The sequence below is a fragment of the Notechis scutatus genome, chromosome Z (genome assembly GCF_049901735.1).
Source record: "Notechis scutatus isolate UNSWTSFEM ecotype Mainland chromosome Z, rNotScu1.2, whole genome shotgun sequence".
NCBI lineage: Eukaryota > Metazoa > Chordata > Lepidosauria > Squamata > Elapidae > Notechis > Notechis scutatus.
In genome coordinates, this window is record NC_142025.1 from 1,756,073 (window position 1) to 1,774,849 (window position 18,777).

General features: G+C 46.3%; 1 protein-coding gene across 1 annotated transcript in view; it reads right to left on the minus strand.

The window, feature by feature from the left end:
- Positions 1–1,351: 1,351 nt before the first annotated feature.
- Positions 1,352–18,777, minus strand: part of NBEAL2 (neurobeachin like 2) — an 82,058-nt gene continuing 64,632 nt past the window's right edge. Inside the window, 14 exon segments of the mRNA XM_087948350.1 lie at positions 1,352–4,123; positions 5,346–5,444; positions 5,446–5,482; positions 7,465–7,613; positions 8,364–8,525; positions 10,975–11,091; positions 11,408–11,502; positions 12,452–12,624; positions 12,723–12,832; positions 14,336–14,425; positions 15,795–15,911; positions 16,894–16,991; positions 17,609–17,726; positions 18,525–18,634. Of these exon segments, the coding sequence (XP_087804476.1) occupies positions 4,022–4,123; positions 5,346–5,444; positions 5,446–5,482; positions 7,465–7,613; positions 8,364–8,525; positions 10,975–11,091; positions 11,408–11,502; positions 12,452–12,624; positions 12,723–12,832; positions 14,336–14,425; positions 15,795–15,911; positions 16,894–16,991; positions 17,609–17,726; positions 18,525–18,634 (1,577 nt within the window). The 3' untranslated portion in view covers positions 1,352–4,021.

Genomic DNA, 18,777 nt, shown 5'->3' on the forward strand with positions numbered 1-18,777 from the left:
CCTTGTCACCAGAGGGATTGGTGCAATATTTGTAAAATAGTCATAAATCCTCTTTTTTTCCGTGCTGTTGTAACTTTGGTCATTAAATAAACGGTTGTAAGTCAGGGACTAGCTGTATAGATATGTCATATGCTTGAGTTATTATTTATTTATATTTTGTACTCCTTAATCATCATCTCCCTCAGGGCGGTGTGCAACATAATAAAAATATTAATTAACATTAAAATGAGTGAATTCCACCTTGCATGGAATGCCCTAGTTTCATAATTTCCTTGCTTTTTGTGTTTCTACTCCTAACTGGAACCACAACCAAAGTGTCTCACACACACATAACACAACAATCTACACAACATTGCTTTTTTAGCTGTTTATTTAAACTCGGGTGAACATGAATAATATCCTCCTTCGGTGAGGCAAAAAAACCAGTTATAATTCAAGGCAAGCTGTCCCATTCAAGTTTAAGGCATATTTTCACTTTTCTAAATTTAAAAATTCAGATTGTGCTTTAAAATTTTCTGGAAGGGGAAAAAAAAAAAAAAGACGCAAGGCAGTGCACGCTAAATGGATTTGTCCTGTCCCACAGGCCTTTTAAAACCAGGAACCGTTTTTCCACGTCACGCAGAACGCCGGCGACGTCCAGCAATGTCCAGAAAAGTTGCAATCCCTTCCTTACTCGCAGGGTACCTGGATTTGCAAGGGGAGCTTTTAATTGCCCTGTGGTTGCTAAGGATTTGCACCTCCTTTATAATTCATTTATTGCAAAATACAGATTTCCCTTTGGGCAACCAATGGCCGTGCTTAAACCGAGAAGGCTGGACTGGTACAATGGCTCAGATCGAAGTGGAGGGTGGATCTTTGTCCTCTTTGGAGATCATTGGTTCTGGATCGGGGCAAATGGAAGTTTTAGGGGTGTTGGTGACAAAAGGGCACCCCCGTGCCTGTACCCATCCTTAAAGCAATGTTTCTCAACCTTGGACTCTTGGAGATGGGTGAACTTCACCTCCCAGAATTCCTCAGCCAGCCTGCTGGCTGGGGAATTCTGGGAGTTAATCCAACCTTCTTCAAGCAGTCAGTGAGAAACATTTGCCTTAAAGCATTTTTTTTGCAACCCAGTTTTGCTCGTTTACAAATCCAAAATAATGCTGAATTCCAGAGCAGGCTTTTGTCTCTTTTAATCTTAAAAACATTCACTTTACAAAAAAAAAAAAAATCTTTGTGACATTAGCTATTAAAGCTTATTTCTTTTCTCTTTCTTCACTTCCCATGAGCCAAAAATGATGGCGTACCAACACAATACAGACTGTACGCAATTGGAAAGCACACACTCTGGTACCAACAGACACGAAGCCTGTTTTTGTTTTTTTTTGCAAATCCCCCCCAAAGTTCAGCCTGGTTTCTGCAGCCTAAACCTGCCCCAAATAAATCCATCTGACTCCGATTCTCTCAAACAAACCAGGCCGACAATCTCAGGAACTTCAGAACCGCAGTCAAGGCAAGTCAGCCAAACATCTGCCGTAATGAAACGTCAGTGCTAAATTTCACGCCGGTCAAAGGACATTATCCACTGGTTGCTTTTTCTTGGAGTTGGAAAACTCTGAAATTAACACCTTGGCCCCCTTTTAAATACATTTTTAAAAAGTGGGGGGGGGGTACAAACATTTTGGAATGCTGATATTGCACTTGGTGGAAATTGGTCTCTATTCCAGAATTATTATTATGTTCTTTGAGAGAGAGAGAAGACCTGGAATGGATAGGAAATTAGAAAAAAGATTTAAGAACGGTTTCAACCTTGTAGACAATTGTGATGCAATTGAGGATCGGTTTGGGGACACACACTCTGGCTGGGGATGGTTGGATTTGTAGCCTCCTAGAGAATGCTTACCTGGGGAAGAAAAAGACAAAACGAGAGAGGTGGAAGGAATGTGATAAAACATTCGTAGACTTGGTTTCCCTCTGTGTAAGGGCAGATGTGTTAGTGGGCCAGAAAAAGGTAAAAAACCACCATCTTAAACTTCTTTTGAACTGTTTCTCAACCTTGGGAAGATAAAAGATCGGTGTGTGTCCGTCTGCTCCCAGAATCCCCTAGTCAGTATGCTTTTAAGAGGGTTCAACTTCAACTCCCAGAATCCACCAGCCAGCCATGCTTTAAGAATTCTGGGAGTTGAAGTTCACACATCTTCAAGTTGCCACGGTTGAGAAACATTGTTCGAACGCATCACACTTGAAGTGCAAGAACATCCCAGAAATGATCTGAGCCAGCTTCTGGAAATTTGAAACTTCTCTGCCAATAAGCAGAAGAGCAGCTGTCCTCTTCTCCATCTTCCTAACCGGAGGATGAATCAACCAGCAAACAGTAGAATAATTAAGAGTAGGATAAAAATCACAGAAGCTCAAAGATGAAGCAATGGAATTGCTTTCTAGGTGTAACTGAAGACCAGAGATCTTCAGAGTTGCACTGGAGGATGTGTATGTTCTTCTCCAGGACATTCAACCGTCAACGCGCTTTGTACAGCCACAGAAGTGGGACACAGAGAGATCACCCAGACACGAGTAGATGAAGGATCACTTTTCTTTAGGCGAACAGTTGCAGGGGTGGAGCGAGAGGGGGCACAGTTTCCTTCAACCATGTGGGGCAAAGAGATGGAATGACCTCCCCAAGAAGGCTGGTAGTTGGACAGCTGAGGACTTTGTCCTGATTTGGAGAGCAAGAAACAGGAAGGTAGGACAAAACCAACGTCCAGCGTGAAATCTGCTCTGATTTGTCTTTGTGATGGAACGTTGCGTGTGGTTTCTGGGATCTCAGAACCTTCTCCCTCCTCCATGCAGAAGGTCAGAAGGGCCCACGGGAGCAGGTGCTTAAGAGGAAGATGATGTCAATTCCATAAAACATGTAAAGGACGGCACAGGGAGTCACTGTTTCCACCAGAAGGACCTTGGATAAGACATCTCCGGGAGGAGGGTCTATTAAGTGGGTTTTCTGAAAGCGAGGAGCGAAGAGGACAACCACCTTCCACTCTACGGATCTTCCACTCATCTCGGGACACACAGAACCATAAGGCCTTGAGGCTGGGTATAACTCATGGGCACCAGTTATCTTTTATTGCTAGTGAAGGTACGCAGGACATGGTGTTGCAAATCGTTGGCCTCCAACCAATGAATGTCTGGGCCTCCCACATCCCTAATGGTCAACTGTCCACAGGCGTTCTCCAGGACCAAGCCAGCAGAGGGCAGCAGATCTGTGGGAAAAGCTCACTTTTTTCATACCGCGTAGGAGATTGAAAATTCGCCTCCTGCCCCGTCTCTGGCATAATGCTTATGGGTTGCCCCACCCTACCCAACTTTCTTGGTTTCCAAATTGAGGATCAAGAGCTCCTGACTTTTCCCGTCTTCCCTTTAAAGCTTTCTTCGGAGTTTAATTGAACTTCTCACCCACCAGGACAGAAAGCAACGGGTGTCCACTTCGGGCGCAGGTATGTTCCACGTAGTGCAACGAACGTCTCCTTAAGGCCACAGACCAAGAGACACCCCCCCCCCGCGCAGTCTTGAAGTTGGGGTGTCTATCGCTTCACTTGTGGTCCCCAGATTCTGACATAGGGTCGGAGGGGGAAAGGACACTCCAGCAGACTTACCCTGTCCTCTCTCACTCACGCACTCCAGTGTAAGACAATACAAACATTTGCCGTTTCAAGCTCTGCAGGAATCAATAGTAGTATAGCATTGATCGGTGGGGAACAGCTGAATGGACTCAGGGAAACCACACACACACACGCACACACACACACACACAAACCCCCAGATTGTTCTGCTGCACGAACTGCATTCAGGAGCCTGCTCCAGAGGCGTGCAGGTTCTCGCTTCTGGGGTGTTGCCACAGGTTATCCCTGCAGCCACAAAGATCCGTCGGCCGTGCAACGAGAGAATCGGACAGCAGCAGTGGTGGACCTCCTCTTAGGAGGACCTGTGGTCCACTGTGGCAGAGAGGTAACTACAAGGCAACAGGAAAGTTAAAAAAAAGAGGCCCCTATTTGGATTCTGTCGGATGATATTCTGTCTCGCCCGAAGACACTTGAGAAATACGCCGCGTCGAACGCCACAGCCGCCTGTGGAACTGGCCCGTCCTGACCTGGAGAAGAAGAAGAAGGAGAGAGGTGGCGAATGAGGAAGCAGAAGCACCAGGAGGAGGACCTGCTTGGCTAAAACAGTAGCAAACCAGTAGAAGTTTGACCATCATATGGACTTCTAAGGTTGCGTGGACACCCTTCATGTCCAGCCAGGATGACGCGTGGCTGGAGATGGAAACGGATGAAGAGGAAAGGTACAGCAGTACCCTTCCTCTGCAGCCGTTAAGAGCGTTCCATAACGAGGAGGCCAATCTCTTAAGTAGGTTCCTCAACTAGGAGGCCGACCTAGGAGTAGTCAGGAAGGAAGACTACGGTTGAATAAGAGGGTTGGAAGGCTACCTTGGAGGTCTTCTAATTCAATCCCTTGCTCAAGGAGACCTTATACCCCCGTTTCTCCAAAAATAAGACCTAGTATGTTTTAAGCATGTGCCTAATATAAGCCCTACCCTCCCACCAAAATAAGCTCCACTTAAGAGCCTGCGCAGCTGGCCACCCGCCCATTCCATCTGGTTGCCACAGCCACGAAGTCAGGATGGTGGAGCAGCCCCATAGTGGTCCCACACCAGTTTACCTCAGTTCACCCAAACCCGGACAACTGCCTCATGGCGGCAGCATTGGCAGCCATTGTGTAGCAGGGGACTACATGGCCGCCGGCCCATTTGTTCTGCTTTCAGCCACAACGGAGCAGGAGGCCGAGTGGTGTGTCGGTGTTGCCGCCGCGAGGCAAGGCAGGTGTTGGAGCGTGGATGGACTGGCTGCAAAGGCCCTGAGGTAAACCAGTGTGAGGTGCACGGGGCAGCTCCACCACCACCTTCCCTGCCTCACATGGTGGCCGTGGCCCCAGCGCACCATGCGGCCTCCTGCCCCACGCGAGCAAGCAGAAGAAGTGGGCCTCCAGTACACACACACACACACACACACACACACACAAAAAATAAGTCACTCCCAAAAATAAGCCCTAGTACTTATTTTGGGGCCCGAAACAAAATAAGACCCGGTTTTAGAAACAAGGGAACAAATGGCTGTCCAGTTCTTGAAAACCTCCAGTGATGGAGAACCCCCCACGGACGCGAGCCATTTAGACAAGATAGGGTGACTCACATTCCGCCCCCCTCCCCCAATGTTTCTCCACACTGCGACAGGGGCTGCTCCTATGGTCCTACGGCCCCCGGTTCTCGTCCCCGGAGGAGTTCAGCTGAGGGAGGAAGAGGGGCTGGCACTCACTTCCGAAGGCTGGCCTGCACCGACCACGATGAGCTTCCCGTCCTCCAGACCCACCAAGATATGGCTTTTCTCTTTCGTCACGGAGACGCTGTGAACAGGGGACCTTCATGATCAAGGGAGGAATTGCTGGCTTCAGCCTGCAAGGAGAAGAACATGGAGTGGAACCACCAAGGACATGATGGGAGAAAATTTCCCAGCCTGACGCCTTTCAGATAATGGAAACTATCTCCTTATCCTGCCCTCCTCCTCTGAACTCTCCTTGAGGGAAAGTCCTCCATTTATGGCCACAATTGAGCCCAAACATTTTGTTGCTAAGCGAGACAGTTAGAAATGAGTTGTTTTACGACCTTTCTTGCCGGAGTTGTTAAGTGAATCCCTGCAGTTGTTAACTTAGTCACACGGTCGTTAAGCGAGTCGGGCTTCCCCCTTGCTTGTCAGAAGGTCGCAAAAGGGGATCACGTGACTTTGGGGCACTGCAACCCTCATAAATATGAGCCAGTTGCCAAGCGTCCGAAGTTTGATCACATGGCTGCAGGGATTGCGAGTGTCGTAAGTGTGGAAAACAGTCATAAGGGTTGACTGTTGACCCCAGTGTCGTCGTAACTTTGAACAGCCCCTAAATGAATTGTTGTAATTCGAGGACTACTCGTATTGCTGATATCTCGGTCAGATCAAACCAGGAATAAGGCCTCTGAGGAGAAGGACAGATTTGGGAAGAGGGTGGCAAGGGAGTTTTTGTGATAGGTTGTGTGCCCACAACCGGGGAGCGGGTGTGATGGAGTGCAGTGAAGTGTGAGTGTCACAGGCACAAGGAGGGACGTAAGACAAGAGGCAGCACAGATCAGAATCGGATCGTGAGGAAGAGGAGGAGGAGGAGAAGAAGAAGGGAATTAGGACAGCCACTCCCTAGAATCTCCCAGGATATATCCGTTGGGGTGAGAGTAGCACACATTTAGTCTGGCAAGATTCTGTCTGTCGAATGTGAGCAAACAAAGAACTGAATCTCGACTGGATTTGTGGGGCTCCTTGGGGCTCTCTGAGCTGGGCTGTTTACTTGCAGATGTTTGATGATCAACTGAAAAGGCTGCAAGAAAACAAGCTCAAATGAGCACCAAGGAATTCATAGAAAGAGAAACCCAGATAAGCGTGGATTAATGCCAGGGGGAAAAAAAATCAAACAGAAAACAGTGCTCTTATTTCAGGAACTACCAAAGGGGGGAAACTTGCTCGCTCAAAGTAAGATACTTAATTATCCACATCTTAACAGCGACACGAACTGCACTGGCATATCACTGGAAAAAGCTTAATGTACCCACTTCTACATTTTGTTATTCGAAAATATATGAGTGTGCTGACGTGGAAAGGCTTACATTGAAATTAAAAGAGAAAGTTGATACGGAATATTACCGGATCTGGGACAAATCATACAAATGGATAGATCGTAAAGAAAAACAATGTATAAAATAAAAAGCAATAAGGACTTTAAGAAATATATGATTATATATAGCTTGAAGGACAGAGAATCTTTGAGTATGAGTCTTTACTCCTCCTTCGTTTGATTAAGCCAAATAAATGATTTATTTATAAAATTATATAGTTGTAATCTAGGAGTAAGAAATGATTAATAGGTAATATATATTATTAATATAGGTTTTTTTTACAATAGAAAGTAACCGCCACTTACTAATCTAGATGGAATATTTAAATCCCTATCAAACTGTACTAGAGGAAAACAAGAACGGTTGCACTACAGAATCTGTTATGATGCTTATTCGTACAATTTTGTATTTTTTACTTTTGCATTTGTGTCTTTTAACTTTTTGTATTTAATAAAGATTTTTTAAGAAAATTAAAAAAAATTTTTTTACACTTCCACCAACACTGCTAAAGTCTGACCCTTCCTTATGTGGTCTTTCCCAAGCAAATCTGCCCGTTTGGGAAGTTTCCTGTAAATAGGCATTCAACAATAAAGTAACTAGTTTGAACTCTACCCACGCAGGTCTCTTTGTTCGCACCTTGCTATATCTAAGCATAGATACAATAACTCCACAATACAATAAGAGAGAACAGGGTAGCCATGTGTCCAAAAAGGGAAACCGAGGAAGGAGAAGGAGGTCACCTCTGCAGGTCCCTGATCTGTAACGAACACTGAAGGGTGCCCAACACGACAAAGTCCTCTGTGACGCACATCGAGGTCACTTGCTCATCCAGGGGGACAGAAGCCAGGTGCTTGCCGTTGACTGAGTAAAGGTGAAGGGTGAACTTGTCCTTTAGTGAGGAGGAAGAAGAAGGAGAAGCTGGAGGTTAGCTGAGCAGACCCGCACAAAGGAGAGTTAGTCCTTAACTGACAGTCATTCATTTAGTGACCGTTCTAAGTTACGGTGGCACTGAAAAAAGTGACTTATGACTGGTTTTTTCCTCCCCCTCCTTCCTCCTTTCCGCGAACTCCACTCCAACAAGATCGGGGAGAACCAAGGACCCTGCGGTCTTCCTCTTCCCCGCCCTTCCTCTTCCTCATCACCACAATCCCCACTCCCTTGTAGCACTGATGATATTACCTAGTTTGGGTCATGAGATGTCTACAAGAAAACCGACTCAGAGAGTGCAAGGATCCTACCCTCCTCCTCCTCTTTGGAAACTCCCCTCCCCTCTAGCACTGATGATGTTCCCTAGTTGGGTCATGAGATGTCTGCAAGAAAACTACCCAGCTCAGAGAGTACCAGGGACTGCACTGTCATCATCTTCCTCCCTTCAAACCTCCCTCCCTTCTAGCACTGATGATGTTCCCTAGTTGGGTCATGAGATGTCTGCAAGAAAACTACCCAGCTCAGAGAGTACCAGGGACTGCACTGTCATCATCTTCCTCCCTTCAAACCTCCCTCCCTTCTAGCACTGATGATGTTCCCTAGTTGGGTCATGAGATGTCTGCAAGAAAACCACCAAACTCATCATTCAATCCTGAGCTATTCTCCTCCCTTGATTCCTGCCCCCTCCTCCCCCCTCCCTCCCAGGTTGTACCTTGAGAGGGGTTCTTCCCCCCACGATCGTCTGGACCACGATCTGCCCCTCGTGACCTACAGCCAGGTTGGAGATGGTGACCGGCAGGGAACTCTCGCATGTGGGCTTCAACGACTTCATGAACTGCCCTTGGCGGATGGTGTGCACAAGGATGCTGCCATCCTGACAGGCGGGAAGGAAGAAAAAATGGTTCTAAATTGAGGTTTAAGAATTCCCACAGGATGGTCAGAGAAAGAACTGCAGCAGGAATGGAAAAAAATGGAATGGAAAAAAAAATCCAGATATTGGTCTAAGATTTCTAGATAATGGTAATAGAACAGGACAATCCCGTGACCATCCTGATTTTACAATATTGTTTGCATCAGTGGTGTCAGAGTTTGCAATGACCCAACCAGCACACAAGTAAATAATTCAGCAGGATTAATTTATAGAAGAAACTTCTTTATATACAATAATATAAAGCATGATGCATGTATACAATACCCATGCAGCTCTTGAAGCAATCAAGAAGCAGAAGCAATCAGAACCATCAGAACTCTGTATCACGGAAGCTATATTACAAGGACATTCATATGTATGTATGTATGTATGTATGTATGTATGTATGTATGTATGTATATAAATATACACACACGCACACACACACACACACACATACATATATATTTGTTTTCTTAAGAAGATGAACAGACCTATGGAACAGCTGTCCTGCCCTACATAAGGGGCACTACAGACAAAATCAGTAAGATACTACACAGGCATCACATCAAGACTGCCTTCAAAACAGACAGAAAAATAGCAGCCATCCTTAGAAACCCCAAAGATAAAATTGACCTGGAAAACCAAGGCATATACGAAGTCCCCTGTGCATCATCCCGCCACATACATTGGACAGACCAATAGAAGAATAAGTACCCGCCTGGATGAACACAGAAATGCAGTAAAAAAAGCTGGAACACACTTCCTCACTAGTCCAACACATGGAAGCCACAGGTCATAGCATCAACTTCAATGGCACCAAAACCCTAGCCACTATAGAAAACCCCAGCCACAGAATTATCAGAGAAGCCATAGAGATTGAAAAAAGACCTGAAAGCATGAATAGAAGAGATGATTCCACCAGACTGTCAATTATTTGGAAGCCTGCACTCTCAAACAAAAAAATCTCCACACCACAAGCCAGGCAAACACCTGGGCACAAACAGACTCCCCCTGATACCTCCAGGTCAAACACACCCCAACCAGGCACCCAGATGAAACCTAGCTTCCTAACTAATGATAGCCGTCCATTTACTCGGAGCCAAGCTACACTAAAAGCCTCCAATACAGGAACACAATGTTGCCAGCCAATCAAGACACAAAATAAGCCACAAAACAGACAGAAGATATTAGAAACACCAATCAAGCAGAACACAGCAAACTCCAAGACCAATAAACACAGACCAAGACTCCCAACCAATCAGGATGAAGAAATTCTGGCACAGCAGTAGGCTAGCCCCAAATTTAAAACAGAAATGGCTGTGAAAGTCTGACTCACAGATGAACACAATACAGAAGCCTGATGATGGCAGATGAGATTCTGCCGAAATGTTGCTATAACTTTAAAAACACAACTATAATGATGTGGGAAAATACCCGAACAAAGCTGAATGCCATACATGCATACATAGTCACCAAACAGTTCCCATTTGGCTGACATGTTGTTAGGTCTATCCCAGCTCATAATTTCTTATACACTGACAAGTCATTAAGCGAATCACTATGGTGGTAAGTGCAAATGCCTGGTCTTTAAATGAACATGGCAGTAATAAGTGTGAATTCACTGTTCTCTATGGGTGTGGTTCTACTAAAAACTGGGCTGTATCCAGGTTGTAAGTAGCTTCTAAGTAGGGATGTCATTGAGCAATTGCTAAGTGACCAGTCATAAATCAAGGACTACCTGCAAAGAGACAGAAGACTGTTGTGTAAATAGTTTTGTTTATCTGTCTCCAAGATTAATGAAAATATGATCTTCTGTATAAGATGCTTGAAAGAATATAGAATAACAGAATTGGAAGGGACCTTGGAGGTCTTCTAGTCCAGCTCAAGCTGGAGACGAATGACTATCAGAATATATCTATCCTGATGGATGTGTGGATATACTTATTTTAAGTAACAAATAGTTCAATTACTGGAATTGCTGTAGCCCCATCCCTTTCAACTGAATAAATCTCACGTCAATAAATCTCACAAAAGAAAACTTTCGTGTCAATAAATCTTGCGAAAGAAAACTTTCATCTGAATAAATCTTGTGAAAGAAACTTTTGTCTCAATAAGTCTTGTTAAAGAAAACTTTCATCTGAATAAATCTTGTGAAAGAAACTTTTGTCTCAATAAGTCTTGTTAAAGAAAACTTTCACCTCAATAAATCTCGCTAAAGAAATTTTTTGTCTCAATAAAACTCGTTAAAGAAAACGGCAAAAACCATGCCACGAAAGGAATCCCTTCAAACTTATGCCAAACACCTGAGTCAGGGAGATACATTGATTTTTGACTTCCTGGGTCACCTGCCAAGCAATACATCGATCAGAGCTCCCAAACAGAGGTGAAACGAAGAAAGCCAAGCCTTTACCTTGGACCCCGACACCGCCATGTCCAGTTCCGTGCTGATGCCGACACATGTGACTTCATCTTCGTGTCCGTAGAGGACCTGGACTGGCTTGGAAGCTAAGCCATAAGACAGACCACCCTGGGTGAGTAAGGGAAGAAGATAGAACCATAGAGTCAGATGGGGCTTAAGAGGCCATCTAGTCTAACCCCACGTGTGCTGCAGGGTTCGCTGCACCATCCCTGATAGATGTAATGGGAAGAAGGAATGGCCTTGGAGAACAGGAGGAAGAGCTGCAATCGAGATAATGGGCACATGAGAGAAATATGAGTCCGGGCCAGAATTGTATCCTCTCTTCCTGGACACACCACAGGGGATGCTGGGAGTGGAAAGTGGAGGAGAACACCAGGACCCTGGAATCATCCCAGTCATGACGGAAGGGAATCTGTTCTCTTACCTGCTGGAGAACTTGCCACACCAGACAGGTGGTGTCTCGCGATCCAGAAATGAGGTAGATTCCACACAGATCTAAGGCCAGGCAGGTCACAACATCTGTTGCGAAGAAGAAGATTTCATACAAAGCCAAACAGAAATGCATGGTTGACACGCTCTGGAGATTTTGCGTACTAGTTGCACTTTAGATGTGAAAGCCGGCTGAGTGACTGGGCCAATCACTAGGAGATGGTGAGTTCTAGTCCTGCCTTAGGCATGAAAGCCAGCTGGGAGACTTTGGGCCAATCACCAGGAGACAGGGAGTTCTAGTCCCATCTTAGGTATGAAAAGATGGCTGGGTGACTTTGGACCAATCGTCAGGAGACAGTCGAAGGTACACTGCACCTCCCAAGCTACTTAGGGCCTACTTCCAAAATAATGCTCACTGCAAGGTCCCGCCAGCCATCCACTCACATGGCTGACCGCAGGGAGACTGTAGCCATCCCCCCGCGTATCTCACCCCACCAGGTTCTTGCAAGCCTTCAGCCATCCTCCACCCCACCAGGCCCCCTCCTCACCTCTTGTTAACCATTGGGCATGCCTCTTCATTTCTGAGCCACGTGGCCTGGTCCCAGAAGGGGCTGCCACCCAGGGGAGGGGCAGGAAACGGCCAGGTCTGTGGGGTCCCCAAAGGATGGGAAACGAAGCATTGGGGGTGTGCCAGGAAAGGAGAGATCTTGGCCAGCTGGTCAGTCTGTGCTAAACTCCCAGGGCATCTCCTACCACTCAGGTGTCCCGTGCTCTGCCTAACGACCGCATTGGGGTATACAGGGAATGAGATTGTAAAACAAGGTGCTCACGTGGTCGCCATGCTTAAGAACTGCCATAACTTGCGACTCTAATGGGCACGCTCCATGGCAGTCATAACTCAAGGACTAGCTGAAATAGGTCAGGATAATGAAGCTCATTTAAACTGGACCTGCTAACAAGTCCTCATTTGTCCGTCGACATCCACGTTCCACGGGTTAGATCTTCCAGTAAAAAGAGGGCAGAAACGTGGGGTCCCTACCTATGTGACGATGGATGTGCCCCACCACCTTTCCTTTACTCAAGGAGGTGACCCGCAAGCTGTTGTCCCAGTGACCTCCACTGAAGAGGAGCTTGCCATCGTGAGAGACCACCAACGTCTTGGAGGACAATTCTGCCCCCGGGGCAAAGGGGCCGTACAGGTAGCGCTGCGTCCTGGCAGGAGAAAGTGAGAAGGTGGTTGGAAGAGGTGGAAGAAGATGGAAGGAGCTTCTCAGGATGTCCTTGGGGTGGGAGAAGAAGCTGGGACTCACTTTGGGTTGGAGACGGTGGAGTCTTTGGTGAAGCTGAAGTAATTGGAGATGTTTTTATCGTACGGCAACCAGCTGTGAGTTCCCAGCAGCCCATTGGCACTGACTGTGACCTGGACAGAGGGTGAGGAACATCAACTAAGAATGAGGGAGAAGAAGCAATGGGGTGGGGTGAGGGAATATTAGAAGGGCCGTGTTGGGTCAAGCCAAGGTCCACCTTTTTGTTTCTGTTTCTTGGTGGACATCTAGATGGGTCTCAGATGGTCTCAGTTAGGATGGAGAACTACCGTCTTGTATGGTTGTTTCTCCATAACTGATCTTCTACACAGAGGTAACATGGGGTCTTCAAGATGTGTAGACCCCAACAGACCTCCAATCCCTTCTGAAGGCCAGCCAAGTTGGTGGTTACCACCATGTCCATGACAGTGAATTACAGAAGTTTATTAGCTCTGTATGAACAACTATTTCTTTTGGACTATTCTGTACCTCCTTTCTAGAAAAACATGGATCAGGCCAAGGGCCTCTTAATCCAGCATTTTGCTCCTTGTGGTGGCCAACTTGAGCTCCCAAGGGGGAGATGGACACATCCTTCCCTTTTTCTCCTGCAACAGATTGGGAGGCTCCCAATTTGGAGGTAACATGGCGTCTTCAAGACTCACAATCCTCAGTAGACTGGTCTTCCACCAATTTACATATCCTCTTCTAGAGTCGCTTGATGATCTTGCCCATCCTTATCATCCCCTCTTGTGGCAGAGAGCTCCACAGGAGAACTCTACGCTAGATGAGGAGGACCTTTCTTATATCAGTTCTAGATCTTCTCCTCAATCAAGGGGTAAAGGCAGACTCTGAGAGTATAGGTAATCCCCAGATTATGAGCATTCCTTTAGCAAACATTTGAAGTTACGCAATTAGCGCCTCTTGTATTTCCGAACAAGGCCCGAAACTACGAATCTTGCAGCTCCATGACAGTTGTTCATCCTCACAAACAACCACAGAGGCTCTGCAACATTCGTCTGGCATGTTACTGGCCAAAATGGAGGGGTGAATTTGACACTCAGAAGCCCCATTCGGCCCTCAGCATCCTTTTCCCCAACTCATTGCAGGCCGAATGGAGCCTTGGAGAGATGGATGTGGCCCCCGGAAGATCCATTTTGGCCTACAACAGGCCAGGGGAGGTCTGTGGAGGGCCGAACGGAGAATTGGAGGGCCGGATTCTGGCCTGGCATGGCAGGTTAGTGGGGGGGGGAGGCAATTGTGGGGAGCATGAGGTATTTCAGTGGGTCTGGGAGGCCTTGGGTGGTCTTAGGGAGGTGGCATGTTCCATCACTGACCTTCCCCAGCTTGAAATACCTCATGTGCACTTAACGAACCATGCACTCGATTAACGAATGCGTGGGTGAAAGAAAGGAGTGATCTCACACCTTGAACGAGATTCACTCCCATGAATCCTCAGGTTACGAATGGAACGGGCAGGCTCTATTCCATTCATAACTCGAGGATTACCTGTAACTTCTTTTGGGTTCTCCAGTGCTCCTACGTCAACTGTCCACTACGTCAACTTTCTGGGAAAAAAATTGCTGCAAGAGATCAAGGATCCCCTTTTTTCCCTTTCTTACCATCATGTCAGGAGATCCCTGAGTCATGAAAGAATGAGACTGACTCTTGGGGACGACCACCTGGACAAGCGGGATCCGGTCACTGATGCCCTAAACGAAGAAGAAGAGAAAACAAACCATCACGTTTTTATGATCTGGTGTATCTTATCTGTAGGTCGGTCCTAAAGGTGCTTTTCTAAAAAAGATAACTCAAGCTTCTTGGTTTTTCTTTCCCTTGAAAAAGTTCTGCATCTCGTCCAAGAACCTTCCTCAGTTCCTTCAGCACCTGTACGTGGTTGTTAAATGAATCTGGCTTCCCCCACCCCAATGATTGGGAGGAGCGGCAGATCACGTGATCCCAGGACACTGCAACTGTACAGGAAATCCGCAACTTATAGCCACAATTGAGCCCAAAATTATTGCTGCTAAGTGAGACATTTGTGGAGTGAACTTTGTCCCACTTTACGCCCTTTCTTGCCACAGTTGTTAAATGAATCATTTCAGTTGTTAAAAATTGGGAACACCGTTGTTAAGTGAATCGCACTGATTTTGCTTGTCAGAAGATTGCAAAAAGGAGGATCACGTGACCCCCCTGGGACACTTCAACGGTCATAAATGTGAGTCAGTTCCCAAGCATCTGAATTTTGATCATGTGACCATGCAACAGTCATTAAATGTGAAAAACTTAGTGATGTTATAACTCCAAATGGTCACTAAATGAACTTTTGTAAGTCGAGGACTATCTCTACGTGCTGGTTGCCACATACATGAATTCTGATCATGTGACCATGGGGAATACTGAGACTGTCATAAGTGCGAGGACCGCTTTTCTCAGCGCCATTGTAACATCAAAGGGCCACTAAATGAATGGTTGTAAGCTGAGACGGCCCGTATTGGTCTTCCCCGTATAGATGGGAAGCAATCAAAACAACTCCTTTCATCCAGGGGTGGGATTTAATTTTTTAACAACCGGTTCTGTGGGCGTGGCTTAGTTGGTGGGCGTGGCTTGGTGATGATGTGACTGGATGGGCGTGGCTTGGTGGTCATGTTATTGGCTGGGCGTGGCCAACTCAATAGCACTCACATCGAGGCACGCATCTCCTCGCCTGGCCTCTCATGACTGTGGGGATGCTGCAACAGTCGTAAGTGTGAAAAATGGTCATACGTCACTTTTTTCAGTGCCATTGTAACTTTGAATGGTCACTCCACACAAGCAAAGTACCAGCAAAGGAGGGGGAAAAAACTCCAGAGAAGTTCCTGAGACAGGAAGTCTAGTCCTGCCAAGAAGGTAATAAGGGTTAATGGAGAGGCAGTTTCTGTCAGCAACACCAGAATGTTTCCTTCCTGCCTTCCTTACAGGATTAGGCCAGTAATTTCTTCTAACAACCGGTTCTCCGAACTGTTTCGAATGTTAACAACCGGTTCTAGCGAATAGGTGCGAACTGGTAGAATCCCACCCCGGCTTTCGTCTCAGACTCACTTCAACAAAGAACGATTTGAGCTGATCCAGGTTTTCAAAAATGTTCGGAGAATAAGTATCCAGCCGAGAAACTCTCCTGGCAGCGCTTTCAGCTGAGAAACGGGCCGGGTGCGGCTCCTGTGGAGAAGGCGGAGCAGAAGAAAAAAATGGTCAATTTCACATGGAATTGTCGTTTTTCCATTTCGCTGAAGATACAGGTCATCCTTGGCTTACAACCACAACAGAGCCCAACATTTCTGTTGCTAAGCAAGACACTTGTCAAGTGAGTTTGGCCCCATTTCCCAACCTTTCTTGCCACAGTGGTTCAGTGAATCCCTGCAGTCATTAAAGTGAAGTGAAGTGAATCCGGCCACCCACTGATTTTGCTGGTTGAATGGTCGCAAAAGAGGATCATATGACCCCCGGGGACGCCACAAACATCATAAATAGGAGCCGGTTTCCAAGCATCCGAATGTTGGTCACGTAGCCATGGGCGTGCCGCCATGGTTTCAAGTGTGAAAAAAATCGTTCTAAGTCACTATTTTTGGCGCCGTTGTAACTTTGCATGGTCGCCAAACAAAACTTACAATCGTGCCTACCGTCCCTGAACTATTATCCCCAATTATTAGTTCCTATTTCTTATATTGAAACTTATGTTTATTCTTATTTCTATTGTATTGTAAGCTTTTGACAAAATAAATAAATAATAAAATAATAATAACTGTCTCGCTTAGCAACAGACATTTTGGCCTCCTGTAAAACAAAAGCTTAAATGTTTCAAATAACCATTCCTCAATATTTAAGGAAGATCTTTCTTCATTTCCTCAACCATTTATAGGCCAACTCTTGTCCGTCTTCAAGATTTAGTAGTTCACTACAGGTAGTTCTTAAGACCACAATTGATCCTGCAATGGTCGCAAGTGTTAAAATGAGTCCAAACTAACTGTTTTCAGGGCCGTTGTGACTTCAAACAGTCACTAAATGAATGGTTTTAAGTCAAGGACGTCCTGTACTTCTTTACTGCTTGTTCTGGCTAGATCCTGAATCCTAGGAGAAAACCGCCTCCTTATCCACTGCGGAAACCACAACAGCTGCAATTATTAACCCCCCCCCCCGGTACCTTCAACAGCTGGCAGGGGGTCTGCCCAAAGTTATTGATGAAGCCTTCCAAAGCCTTCCGCTGTGTTTCGTCTGCGATCGCATCCAAATCGACTGCCCCTAAGTGAAAACGGCAGATGTAAGACAGAAACGGCGGGCTGCACAGCTTACAGTACAAGACTGCAGTGGAACAAGCTGTTTTGACATCTCTTTGGATGCAGAGCTGAACGACAATCAAAGGGTTGTAGTATCTGCCCCAAACCTCTGCTCCTGGTGGTTCTAGGGCAACTCGCCCCCGCTGACTCACTGAGGCACAACTCACTGCGGCCAATGTGCCATGGGAAAATTTACCATGGATAAATTCAACACAGGATAATTGTACGGGATATCTGCCACTGTTTTGTCAGCATGTGATCACATTTTGGCATATTCATGAGTGACAAAAATTAAAATAATGTTGAAGAAAGAGTACGGATAACGGAACAGCTATCCTGTGTTGAATTGTCCCACAGCGAGTTGTCCTCTGGAGAGTGGGCCACGGTGAGTCGGTTCCGTGAATTGGCAAGTCAGCTGGGGGCGTTGTCCCATTCTGGGTTCTGGTAGCCCTTCACCCATTTGTCGCTGTGGGGGTTTTTGTGTGTGTTTTTTTGCAAAGAAGTTGAGAGGGTGCTAATTCGTATTGAACGCTTGCACAGTCCCTGGGAAGGAAGGGTCCCTGCCTTAAAACCGCCTCCTACCTTCATAAGTGCAATAATAGAATACATTCAGAGCCTCCACAGCGGCTGGGCCCCTCTGCTTATAGCCAAAGATCAAGTCGATCCATTCATGGAGATGGGCTGAGACATACTCGGATTCCTGTGAAGGGTGCAACACAGTCAAACAGGCTGTTCTTTCCACCGCAAAACAACCCAATTCACCATAGGGTGCAAAAACCATTCCTAAATGAGGACACCCACAGATCAGAGGTGGTATTATTCAGCCGGTTCTGACCGGTTCTAGAGAACCGGTAGCAGAAATGTCAAGTAGTTGGGAGAACCGGCAAATCCCACCTCTGACTGGCCCCGCCAGCCCCCTCTATTCTCCGCCTCCCATCGAGTCCCAGCTGATGGGCTGGGTCTTCTTTGGTTGCCCTGCACAGGAGAACGGAGCTGGAAAGCAGGTTAGTGGGGTGGAGAGGGAAGGGGGATTTTGCAGTATATCCTTCCCCTGCCGCGCCCACCAAGCCACGCCCACAGAACCGGTAGCAAAAAAATTTGAATCCCACCACTACCGCAGATGCATTTAAAACCCTGAAATTTAGAGACAGCTAGACAACTCATGTCCTGTCGGGACATCATTTCAGAGATACTTCGCTATCTAAATGAGAAACATAATGAACAATGGCTTTTGACTTCCTGCAGGTTTCCCCATTAATTTTCCTTGTAGGAAGTTGGCCGGATGTTCCTCTCTACAAACCCCCTTCCCTTCTAGTCCTGATCATGTTACCTAGTTGGATCATGAAACATCTGCAAGAAAACCACCAAGCTCAGAGAGCACCAAGGACACCCCACAATTCTACATTTGCCCAGACTATTTAGAGGTGCTTTGCAAAGCTTAAGATGGGGCGGCCTTCCTAGCAACTTCAGTGTGCAGCCAAGGCTTCATTTCACATACTAGTGCTTGCCGGTGTTTGTGGATAAAATCTTCTGGGGATTTGGCCCATTTGGGAAGGACCACGTCCCCCACTTTCTCATTCGATATCTGAAGAGAGCCGAGATCGAAACCTGCGGAAGACAAGGGAGAGGAAGTTTGTAATGTTTTCAAGACGGGACACAGCGCTTGCTGGCTGAAAGTGAAAGAGGATAAACTTCAGGTGCAAATAGAGGTAATATAAGATATATAAATAATTGTGTAAATATATTATCAT